At 40.2% G+C, this 12,969-nt stretch overlaps 1 protein-coding gene across 1 annotated transcript; it reads right to left on the bottom strand.

Annotated features, from left to right (window-relative positions):
• Positions 1-6,345: 6,345 nt before the first annotated feature.
• LOC103707190 (protein kinase and Mad3-BUB1-I domain-containing protein) lies at positions 6,346-11,782 on the bottom strand. The gene is made up of 15 exons (XM_039126061.3): positions 11,650-11,782; positions 11,472-11,531; positions 11,233-11,386; positions 10,963-11,120; positions 10,783-10,864; positions 10,371-10,481; positions 10,190-10,277; positions 9,707-9,810; positions 9,550-9,621; positions 9,378-9,467; positions 9,063-9,220; positions 7,450-7,504; positions 7,207-7,341; positions 6,997-7,118; positions 6,346-6,741 (listed from the first exon to the last, which is right to left on the bottom strand). The coding sequence occupies exons 1-15, from the start codon at positions 11,703-11,705 to the stop codon at positions 6,552-6,554; spliced, it is 1,635 nt and encodes a 544-aa protein (XP_038981989.1). The 5' UTR covers positions 11,706-11,782; the 3' UTR covers positions 6,346-6,551.
• Positions 11,783-12,969: the final 1,187 nt, after the last annotated feature.

Here is a 12,969-nt window from a genome sequence, read left to right as displayed (position 1 = left end):
AAATCATGGAAGTCTTTAAAACTGTTCAAATAAATATACCTTTCCTCGATGCCATACGACAAATTCCCTCCTATACAAAATTCTTGAAAGACCTCACCACGATCAAAAGAAAAACCAGCATTCCTAGGCAAGCTGTTATGGCTGCACAAGCCTCATCTCTCATTCAACAACAGATTGCCCCGAAATTCAAAGACCCTGGTTGCCCAACTATTGAAATAAAAATAGGAGAGACGATCATCCAGAGAGCTCTATTAGATTTAGGAGCCAGTGTAAACCTACTTCCCTACTATGTGTACCGAAAATTAGGTTTGGGAGAATTAAAGCCTACAAATGTTACCCTTTCCTTAGCAGATAGGACAGTGAAGTACCCCAAGGGGATTGTAGAGGATGTAATAGTGAAAGTAAATGAGTTTTACTATCCTGTGGACTTCGTTATCCTTGAGACTGAACCTGCAATACATCCAGACAGTCACACACCTATAATTTTAGGTAGACCTTTCTTAGCCACAGCAAATGCTGTAATCAACTGTCGAAATGGGATGCTGAAGTTATCTTTTGGCAACATGAAAGTCGAGCTTAATGTCTTCAACATAAATAAACAACCACCAGACGGCAAAGACATCAATGAAGTTGACATGATTGAAAGTCTGGTTTAGAAGACTTTCTTACAAACTTATAATAAGGACCCTTTAGAAGCTTACCTTGCCCATTCCGAGGAAGGAGTCAAGCATGCGCCCCTTAGTTCTGTTTTCCTTATGAGCATAGATCGTCATCAGCCGACTGTTCTTCATCGGATTCTTCCAAAACCATTCTTAGATAATGGTTGAAAAAAAAGGAGGATTTACATTTTGTCCGGCTGAAGACATAAAATTTAGCGCTCTTGGGAGGCAACCCAACATGTAAATATTATAAAAAAAATCAATAATAATAATAATAATAAATAAATAAATAAAATACTAATAATAATAATAATAATAAATAAATTTGCTAACATGCAGGTTTGGGGGTTTTTGGCCCCAATTGTCACTTTACCCACCCATATCAGGTAACTTCTCCTCTATCCTATTACTGTTTTAAATTTTCTTTCACATTGAGGACAATGTTAGATTTAGGTGTGGAGGAGAGAATATTTTTGATTTTTATGCAAAAAAAATTAATTAAAATTAAAATTAAAATTAAAAAAAAAATAAAAAAAAGGGAGTTCAAATTTTTAACTCAAACTCTAATCTTTTTGGCTGTACAAACTAGGAATTGCTTTGACAATAGTTTTGAGTTAAGGAATATTATAGCAATTCTAGCTTAAGTTTTCATCCCACCTATCTTCTGCTAACATGATACAAGATGAGTTAGCACCTACACGTAAGCAAATGAATAGTGGGGTATGTATACTTGCAACTAATATGAATACTTTTAATCTTCGGGATAATTTAAAGTTATATGTGTGATGAATACCCTAATCAAAAAAAAAGGAAAAAAAAAGAAAGATAAAATAAAATAAAAATAATGAGTTTATTTTAAGTCTTCTCACTGAGTAACCGGGCCTCTTGCTTGGCAAGCAGCGAGTGTTCGCGTAAAAAGATGAGGATGATTGAGATTAAACTCTGAGTGACTAATTTGGCCTTGAAGCCTAGTTAACTTGAGTTATTAAGCCTGTTAGGATGTCTCTACACCTAGTGCCCTGAGCCATCTGGATCGGGAGTCATTGGCCTAACACTCGCTACATGGGTCAGCTAGAAAGCTTAATAAGGCTAGATATTGCACAAGTCATTCTTCTTAGCATTCAGTCTGATAAAAAAATATATATATAAATAAATAAATAAATTTAGGGTGTTCATTACCATTTAACTCTAGAAAGTTTTGAAAATTGGAGTGATCATGTTGGAAGTAAGTGAAAGCCACTCATTTATATGATACTATCTTGCACCTCACTATATTCTTGACTTGTTAGCAGATAGATGGGGAGTAATGGAACTTGAGTTAGAGTCTGCTTAAATATGATAACAATAAGTCTTTATTGTCCTTGCAATTCTAAGTTCATACAGTAATACTTGTTCAAAGTTCGAGTTAAAAATTGGAAATCCCTGACTGATGAAGTTTGTGGGTAACTTCACTGCAAACCCTTACGAGACAACACTCGTCCACTAGGGTAACCTAGGGGTTTAACAGCTTGTTGCACGTGCTAAGTGCAATCGTAATGCTCTACGAAAATGAGTATTTATCTTAGTATATTAATAAAAAATAACACTTTTGTACTCTTATTTTATCATTTTCGCACTAAATTGCTAGAGACTAGCAATAAGCTGGTTGGGGGGTGTGATGAGAGCACAAAAGTGTAATCATCGTACCACCTTAATTAGTATTATAGTTAATTTTTAATGATAAAATTAATTAATTAACATTGTATTTGTGTTTGAGTGCAAGGAGTCCAAGAGACCCAATAACATTAGGTTTGAGCCCAAATGCCCGGCAGCTCGAGCTTAACAAATTCCCCAGCTGCCATGCAAGCATGAAATCCTGCGCCGTCCATCAGGTCACCTACCAAATCAGTCCCGCATCAAGGCCCCGCGATCATTTCCTTCTCGGCCATCTGTCCAGCCAATCATCAACATCCCAAATAAATCCATTCCTCCCAGCCTCCTGCAGTGCATCACGGTCGTCCATCCTCCCCAGCTCCAAGCTTCCAGATTCTCACAAGCATCCCGCAAACCCAGCTCACCCCACCCGCGCCCCATTCCGTGCGATCACGGGAGACCCCATCCCATGCGCATCTCCTTCCTTCTGTGACTGATCCAGCATCACGCGCTCGTGAATAGCTCCTCCAATGATCCCAGCCCGCCGTCCGCGTCATCCCCGCCTTGCAGCCGGCCCGTGCGAAGCCTCCCACGTCCTCTCCTTCCAGCATCGCGCCCGATTGCAGCACCCGATCAAGCCGTGAAGCCCTCAGCCGTTTCCTTCCACGCCTTCCTCCCGCTTCCAATCCGGCGTCTTCTTCTTCCGCCCGTGATCCCAGCCTCCATCGTGGCCATGATCGGCTCCTCCCAGCGCCCGGATCCAAGCCGTGACTGCCTCCTCCAAGTGATCCTGCATCCGTCCATCTTCCACGGCGTCCTCCCAAATCCCAGAGCCCAAGCTTCCGGATCCCCAGCAATCACGTATCCTCCCCCTCTCGATTGATCTATAAAAGGGAGGAGAGCTCTCGGCGAGTGGCCAGCGGGTCCAAGGGGGGCTCTCGGTTGAGGCCAAGAAACAGGGGAAGGCCCTGTTTGTGAGAAAAAGAAAAAAGAAACAGAGCATGGCTCTGTTTCGGGTTGAAAAGAAAGAATAAAAAATTAGGGAAGGAAGAAAGGGGAGTTTTCCTATTTTTCTTTTTTGGTTTTTATGTTTTATTTTGTAGAAGGAGGAAGCACTAGGCTTCCAAACTTCATTTTATTTCTTTTGTAATTATCCTTTTTATGCAATCAGTACATTTATTTTCATGCAATCCTTGTTCTAGGTTCAAGTTAATTTCTGTTTTTTTTAATGCAATCTTTTAATTCTTCTTTGATGCAATACATTAAATTTTCTTTGATGCAATTTATGTTCTAGGCTTTTGATCTTCTTAGCACTTGTCTTCATCCATTTTAATTTATGCAAAAATTTTCCTTTGAATAGTTAAACATTTCATGAATTCATAAATACTCTTTGATTTCTAAGTACTTGTCTTTTTATTATTTTTAAATAAAAAAATATTCTCCGGTAGACTAGAGAATCCATCAACATCCTCAAAATAATGTTTTTCTTTTATCATTCAAAAATCGATTTCAAATCCGAGTGAACGTTCTAATTTTTATGCAACTCCAATCGCCTCCCTGTGGATCGACCTCTTACAACCGCTATTCTTCGAGTAGGAAAAGTAAGAGTAGAATTTAAATTAACTTTGTTTGTCGGTTCTAACAACGATCTGTTTAGCATATTTTTAGTTAGACAGAAAAGGACGAACAGTAACCTAGGGGTTTAACGGCTTGTTGCACGTGCTAAGTGCAATCGTGATGCTCTACGAAAGTGAGTATTTATTTTAATTCATGCATATTGATATATATTAATAAAAATAAACAATACTTTTGCACCATCATTTTATCATTTTTACACTAAATTGCTAGAGACTAGCAATAGACTAGTTGGGGGGTGTGATGAGAGCACAAAAGTGAAATCTTCATACCATCTTAATTAGTATTATAGCTAATCTTTATTAATAAAATTGATTAATTAATGTTTTATTTGTGTTTGAGTGCAAGAAATTCAAGAGACCTAATAACGCTGGGTTTGAGCCCAATGCCCAGCAGCCCGAGCTCAACGAATTTCCCAGCGTCAGTGATGAGGCGATCCAACGGTTCCTAACCTAAAATTCCCACGCATCCAGCCGAGCAAGCATCTCAACTCCCCAAGCTCTTTGATTCGAAGCAAACTTCCCAAAAGCTATCCATAAATCCAACCGTCCGTGACCTCCCAGCACATGCAACCGGAGCAACATCTTAATGGCAGCAAGGGAACACCGAAGCCACACCGTTCGCATCCCACCATCTTCAAACTTCCTTCCCAGCGAACAAATTTAATCCATCTGAAGAGTCTCCAAGCGTCGTGGCATCTCATCTGCAACCGGATCATTCCAAGCCGCATTCAACATCCCAGCAACGTTCCCAGCGAATAAATTCCAGCCGAGGAGTCTTCTCAACACCCCAACGGCCATCCACACTTCATTCATCCCATTTACCCGTGAAGCATCTCCCCAACGAACAGAGCACGCGTCCGTGAGGAGCATCCCAACGTTCGAGCATGTTTTCCCAGCTCATCCACGTTCCCCCGCGTATTCCATGCATCCAAGCAACAACGGAAGCGTCCCAGCAGCCGAAGAGTTCCAAGCAATTCAACTTCATCCAATCCGCGTCTCATCCATGGGTTCTGCATTCAAATCCAAGTGTTTCAGCTGCGTTCCTATCTTCCAAACCTCCATGTGTCTCATCCGCTCCCAGCAGGTTCCTAAGCGTCCGCAATAACTTGCAACCGCGATCGTCGCAGCGTTGCTTTCGGATCTTCCCAGCCGCACCTTCAACATGCTATAAGAGGGGATTGATTTTGCATCGGAGAGAGGGGGAGGAGGACGACATGGAGCAAGGGGGAGAGGCGACCGGGGGGCCACGATTCATCATCCTTCCGGTGGAGGAAAGGGAAGAAGCCAGCCGGTGAGGGAGGAGGGAAGCCAGCCAGGCGAGAAAGGAGGAGGAGAGGCGATCCGGGGAAAGAGAGGAAGCTAGGGAACCATCGGAAGAGAAAAGAAAAAAAAAAAAAGAAAACAGAGCACTCTGTTCTCTGAATAGAAGAAAGAAAAAAAAAGGGATTTATGCTTTATTTTATTTATTCTTTGCTAATCCCTTTTATAAAAATGCTTCCATCTCATATGAGTAGCTAAATCTCTTTTAGCTAAGTCTAGGAAAAAGCTTAGCATTTTCTTCATGTATTTTCTTTAATCATCAATGGGATTTTAATGTTTTTTATTTGATTTATGGTGCAGTAGATTTATAAGAATTATTTCAAACTGATATATTTTTTTTGATTTGTTATTTTTTTCGGATATAATAGATGCTTAGAAATCTCTGTAGTTTAAAATAGAATTACTGTAATGCTGCCCATAAAACTAAATCTACTATATTAATCATTAATTGGTATTTTCACGGCTCCACTTTCCGGTTAGATCTTCATTCAGATCTAACTGAGATAATAGATGATTAAAAGAAAAACATAATGAAGTATTAGGCTGAATCCTGATGCTTTAGTTATATTTTTGTCAATCCGAATATTATTTAGCCTTTGGTTTTTGTTTACTGTCAAATCCCTATGAATTCGATCTCGGACTCACCGAGAATTTTACTTTGCTACATCCTATACTTAGGGTATTCTACATTTAATATCTCTTTTAAAAAAGAGCAAGATTAAAGACGTAGCATTGTGTTTATTTGGGCCCTATATATAAGAAACTATTTTCATGATTAGGATTTAATAAAGTATTAATAGTTCTCCCCCACCTCTCTACCTACCATCTGTCTTCCTCCCTTCCCGTCTCTTTCTTCCTCCTCTCTTCTTCTCCTCTTCTCTGCCTCTCTTCCTCTCTTATTCTCCTCCTCTTCTTCCTCCCTCTTCCTCTATCTCCTAGTTTTGCAGAAGCAACAGTCATCCCAAGTTGGACTTTCACCGCATCAGCCCTTCTCCTGTCCTGGTCCGGCATCAGCCTTCCTTTGCAAACTCTTTCTACTTTGTACTGGAAATCATCCAGTTATGTGGCTGTTTATATTGTTCAAGAAGATCCGAAACTGAAGACACTAAACAACTGCTTACAGCTTCATTCACTTGACATGGCTTCAGAGTGCAAGCTCATGCAAGTCAAACAGACAAACATATCATACCATGAGATTTATGGTATGCAGCTACTGTCCAATCCGTTATGTACATTGGATGTTATACAATCTTAGTTAGTTGAATGAACAGATAATATTGATAAATTTGGGCCAGAGAACGGGCTAAGCTGAACACAAGGATGCCTTCTGCTTCACCAGTAAATGTTTTAATTTATTTATAAGTTGTGGGTTACTGCCAATGTACTCCTCAAAGGATCTTCTTAAACTCTGCAGCAGGGGTACGTCACTGTCATTGGACTGTATGTTGAGCAATCCAGAAAAGAGGTTTTTCCACAAAGCAACATTCCAATACCTGAAGATCAAAAATATTCCAGAATAGAAATTCAGAGTTACAGAAACCAAGAGAGTTAAGATTATAGAAGTGCTAATTTTATATCTCACTATGTATGAGGAGAACTTCAAATTCATTAGACCAAAAGATTATTCCAAAATCAAATAGCTGGGCCAGGGGTCTATGGTTATGGACAAGATGGAAACAGCTAACGCAGTAGCACAGGATCAGCTGGCTTGAACAGAGGAATAAATTTGATGACATTTGATGCAATACCTTTTGAGTGGTGATTTAGGTTGATAGTGATGGCTTCCATCTGGATTAACCTTCTTTTCGACAGTCATGTAAGATCCATGAAGCATCATATGCACAATAACACAGAGTCCATAAGTGTCAACCTGTACCACAAAAGATTCTTGTTTAGTAAATGAGAGGGGATATCAAGCATTTGGCAAGTAAAGTGATCTGAAGTACGTAAACACATACTTGATATGTCCATGTTCGATTTTCCTGCATCTCAACACAACGAAATCCAGAAGTTCGGCAGTCCCCATGAAATTCTATACCAGCTGGAAAAAGGCTCAGATCTATCCCCCTTCCCCAGTCGACAAGGCATAGTCCCTGCAGCAAAATACTATAAATCTCTAAGAAATGACAGTCTCAGGCTGATAATGGTATGTACTACAACACACTTGACCAGACTACTCCACTAAAAAGTAATGATATAACCTGATCACGCCAAGGTCCGGGCCTGCTGTTGAATGTATCCTCCGACAAATCTTCCCTTCCACATCAGAAAAAGGAAAAAGAGAACAGTTAAAGAGTAATGTATCACCGAAAAAAAAATTGTTTGCAAGGAAAATGGAAAAAATACAACAAAATAATGAAAGAACAAGATAAAATTGGTTGGCATCATTATGGACCCCACAACGCAGAATCCTAGGAGGGGCAAACTAGGAACAAACCTAATCTTCAACTTCTTTTTTTCGCACAAAATGGCAGCTCCAAGACTTAACCTCGTGCCGTTGTGCTTGTCAACCCAAGCATTTTTACCATTGTGACAAGCAATGGATCCATGGTCGATGAAAAAAAAATCCTTGACAAAATGTGATCACTACATTCTTAGGCCTTTTATTCACTTAGGCCCCATTTGGTTTGGGGTTAATGATAAATTTCATTCCCCTTTCCAATTTGCTCTCCAGAGCACATTTAAAGAGGGATAGAATGGGGATTTCAGAAAACATGATGGCCAATTTTTGCTTAACCCAGTTAAAATAATTCAACCAAAATAATGGAATGGCTTTAACCCATTAAACCACTCCATTTCTTTCCCAAAAAAATTCCACCTAATCCATTTGACGCAATTTTGCTATTTCCAACCTGAACGGAGCATGGAGAAAAGACATTTAAAGATGCCAAGTATTCTTGGAAAAATGGCTCTTCATACTTCCATATGTGTGAGAATAAGTAGGAATTGTTTTTAAGACATCAAACAAGAGAACATGGTTCCTCATAGGTGGTGCTTACAAGCATTTAGAGAAATAGCCTATGATGTCCAAGTAGGTATAGGTAAGCTTCATGCAAATTAAGAACCAAAACAACAAAGCAATTGCACATGGACAAACTTCTCATTCAGCCAAATAACCGTGTGACAAGACGGAAAAAAAAAAGTAAGCAAATTGATAATAGTTTGTGGTTCTAAAGGCTCCATGCAAGGAACCATGGGCACAAAGTTGGCAAACTAAGTTAGAATTTGATACTCAATGGAACTCCAAGGGAGAAATTGTTGGAGTTCAAGCTTTAGAGATAGTTAAAGAAAAAAAAGAAGGGGGCTGATCTTTTTAAATTATTCTGAGAACTTCAATAACAATGCTACAAACCAAAAAAAATCACTTTTTGGAAGGAACCAATCAGTTAGCATGAAATTTCAAACTTTCGATAAAAAGTCACGAGAGGTCAATTTCTCTTCCAAATAACTGGAAGACTTGTTATCACAAAAGAGAAAGGAAAAGGAAATACTACAATCTACGATTCAATTTAAACTCCTATCAAAGATTTAATTTGGCTATTGCAGAAACATATACCAGTACAACAAAGCAGGAGTGAAGTGTCAGATAAAAAGAGCAAACATTGTCATTCATATCTGCTATTTAGAATTGATTCATTTGTGATAATACATGCTGGTTAAAACAGGTGAAGCAACAGACAGTTGATAGTGCCGCTACTGTACTTCTTTCATGGGCTACAAAAATGCTTCCTTTGAAACGAAAGAGTGTGTGTTGTGTGTGTATAGAGAGGGAGAGGGAGAGAGAGAGGCTATCAATCTAATGATAGGTAATTACCTTGCGTACCGAACAAGAAGATTATCTGGCTTGAAATCACCATGAATTATGCCAACACTATGCAAAATTTCAAGCATGCGCAGCAACTCTATTGTGTAATAAATGCACAGTACTTCTTCCATAGGCTTCTGCATTACCAGATGGGAATTGATAGCATCCTGCATGAAGCTGTCAAGTGAGATGCATTTGATATTCATATGTATCCAAGACAGATAAAAGCAGAAAAAAATCACAAATGAACATATCAGAACAAATCCAGGTAGTAGAAGTAAGAATTAAGAACATACTGGCCAACAATATTCAGTATGTGGTTACCTGAAGAGTTCCGTGAGAAAAATAGTCACAAACTAGAACGCTCAAGTCAGAAAAGATATGCACTTTATGAGCAAATCCAAAGCATGGCCTCTGACATAACAGTTTACAAGTGTAAGCAGCATTTAATAACAATAAGTTGTATAGCACAGATAGAATTAAAAGGCAATCAGACCTCAACATCAGAGACGCGCTTATCAAGTTGGCGATACATGTAAAATTCCCAAGGATATGCAGGCTTTTGAATCTGCAAAAAAGGATAATCGGGCAAAATATAATTCTAAAAACTCATGACAATTCCAAGAGAAAATGCAGATGAGAGCAAGAATAACCTTTAGTGCAACTACATCATCAGGATTGCTGTCAATATAAGCTTTATATACTTGAGCAAATCCACCCAGGCCTGAACAGCCTCTGATCTGGTATTTACTATTACCTTCAAACATCACACAATTGGGATAAATATTATAAGGCTCCAAAACAAAATAAAAAAAAGAAACTTGATCATCAACATTGGATAAACAAATGCATATTGAACTGTTAAAGAATGAAATTTTGCTTCATCATGTAAGTATAGAATTACAAGAGCAATATGGCCGTTTTCATACATTTTCCATTAACAAATAAGACAGTATGTCTGATCATGAATGGAAAATGGGGAAGAGGAGAAAGCAAATCATTGTCATATTCATGATCCCCCACAACAGTTTTTGTTTATTTCTCATTCTACGACATGGCAAACTAATTTTCAGGGAAAACAAGGAAGAAAACCTAAAATTAGATAGTACATACCAAAAATAAGGAAAAGATAATACCTAGCTCAACAATTTTATTTCTTGAAGAATTCTGTAGAGAAGTCAGGGATACTTTCCCTGAATAGATCTTACTGCTCCGATAATAACCCTGAACGATTTTAAAATGAGTCTGTAACAATTAGGAATATAGATAGTATGCAGTTTAAATGAAAACTACTTCACCATATCGAATGCATCTCACATTATACTTTTTGATGTCCAAATCCATCCTTTTCAGTAGATTGCTGATGGTAGAAGCTGACCATGGGTCTATATAATTCGGCTCCTGCCTTGAAAATCCGGTCATATCAATCTACAAAATGAGAATAAAAGAAGCTAGCATCAATTAATAACGGCTACTAGATATTTATGTAAGAGAAGGAAAGGCATTTGCAAACTTGAAGCATCTGTTTTTTTTTTTTTGAAAGGAAGAAAAAGAAAATTAATTTATAAGTAGGAAAACCAAAGATAGCGTCCATATATTTTTCACTCAACCTGTATAATAAATCAACCCTTAAACACTGTGTGATAAGAATCCAATGAAATGCCATCCAAGTTCTGGAAAAAAAAGCGACATAAACAGAGGATAGAATTGCAAGCTAAGATTTCCATACCTTGGGATCGGGTCTGGCATTCTGATTAATTTCTAGGAACAAGTTGTGCATCTTCTTGAGCCTGTCTGGAGGCTCAGCAATCCTGATCACCAAAAATTTAGTCGCCACAATATCAAAACGCAATTGCCTGGACCCAGAGAGAAATCTGATTAACAGAACAAGAGGCAAGAAGAGGTGAACCTGGACAGGCCAAGATGATAAGCATCGTGGGCCGCCAGCAGATTTCCTTTGTAAGCATGAAACAGCGCATACGACTCGTAGAGCAGAGAGTGAGTTTGGCAGATTCCTTTCACCTCCAGCATCTCGAAGACCCTTTTGAAATCTTGAATCGCGTCACCCTACCACACCAACGAACAGAAGCAACGGAGCTTAGGAGACACACACACACAAAAAAAAAACCCGAAATTAGGGTTCCAAAGAAAGGTGAGAGGAGATGGGAGGAGGGCTTACATAGAGGATCCAGATCTTGAGGAATCTGACGTCGTTGCGGTAGCGCTTGTCATCCGCGAAATTGTTGATGCAGTCTTCCAAGAGATTCTTGAAGGGAGCGGCGGTGGTGCCGTCAGGATCTCTTCTGAAATCATCGAAAGCCTTGCGGATCGACCTGAGACGAGCGAGTTAAACCCATTAATGAGGAGAACGGGAATGGGTGTTGGGGAGAGGGGAAGAGGAGAAGAGAGGAGGCTCACCGGAGCCAGGGGAGAATGGGATCGGCGAGGTAACGGGGGGAGGATTTTTCCTGCGACGCCCTGAGGAGGAAAGAAAGAAGGAAAAAAAGAAAGAAAGAAAGAAAGAAAAGAGGGAAAGATGAAACTGGGACAAGAACGGAAGGGACGGAGGAGACTCTTCTTTTTTTTATTCGATTACCTGGGGGAGTTGCGGAGGGGGCTGGTGGTAGGGGGGAGCCGTGCGGGGTGGACCATGTTGTGGTTCTCGGCCGGTGAGGAGGTGGAGGCGGCGGAGAAGAGCTTAGGCCGTTTGCGGAGGGATCAGGGAAAGGAAAGGCGGGATTTTGAAATTTTAAGGGAGGCGCTGGGGAAGGGAATCTTTCACATCCCACCGTTCATCCTGACATCAGCACCACCGGACGGAGAGTGATTACGAGAAACCATGGACTGTAAAATTAGTCGATTTCCACGTCAATCACCCCGGCGGCCCTGTAAATTGCAGCTTAAGAAGATGTTAATAGAATATCAGATAATGAGTTTTAAATTATTAACCGTTAGGAACAGCTGCAAGCGTTGTTGGTTGACGCCTTACTTATAAGAGCTTGCTCTTCCAAAGCTCCAAGGTTCAAATTCTGGGTATTGGTTCCATAAAAAAGAACTGGGCTAAGTTTGACAACTTCCATAATTCTTCAGTTTGACAACTTCCATAATTCTTCCGTTGGAATTCCACGTTCTCCGAACTGCCTCATCTTCTGTACAGCAACTACCGTAGCTCTTGCCTTGTTAAGGACATTTCCACTCCCTAACTGCTGCAGTGTGTTTTTTTTTTTTTTTATACAATGGCGGCTCACACCTCATGGTCCGCTTTTTTTTTTTTTTTTTTTTTGTACAAAGGCAGCTCACACCTCATGGTCCACCTAAATAAAGCTTCCGATGGGCCGCATAGGAGACTACCCAATCAGCAGCACTGTTCGTCTTCCCATAGACTCGTGATATCCTCAAGAGAGCACTCTCATCTAAGAGTCTACGAATATCATAGAGAAGTGGGCTAGAGCCGGCTCTCCATTCCGGACTCCGGATCCAATCGATGACTGTGGCCGAGTCGCCCTCAAGAAGAATGTGATCCGCCCACACCATATGCCTCGCACAGATGACCCTCTCACATGCAGCTCGAAGCTCAGCACATACCACAGAAGTATCAAAAATCTGCCGACCCCCGACCGCTACTAATCTGGTAGTGTGGTCTCGGATGACAAATCCGGCCCCTCTAGTACTCCCTCCCTTGCCAACGTTCCCGTCAAAGTTCACCTTGAAGAAATCAGGGGGTGGGGACTCTCATGAGACCAGCACGGTCCTGGGCACTGCATGAGCAAAAAGGGGCTCCAAATTTCTCCGACCATCCTAAGGGACAATAATGTGGTAGAGCGGATGAACTCTGCCATATGGAGAAGAGCCCTCTCCACCACCTGACTTGGGAGTGCTCTGTTGTTCTCAAAGACCCAGGCATTCTTATCTAACT

The sequence above is a fragment of the Phoenix dactylifera genome, chromosome 1 (genome assembly GCF_051530095.1).
Source record: "Phoenix dactylifera cultivar Ajwa chromosome 1, Ajwa_hap1_PhDact_Kaust_v1.1, whole genome shotgun sequence".
Lineage (NCBI taxonomy): Eukaryota > Viridiplantae > Streptophyta > Magnoliopsida > Arecales > Arecaceae > Phoenix > Phoenix dactylifera.
Note: the sequence above shows the minus strand (reverse complement) of the source record. Positions and strands in the feature narration are given on the sequence as shown.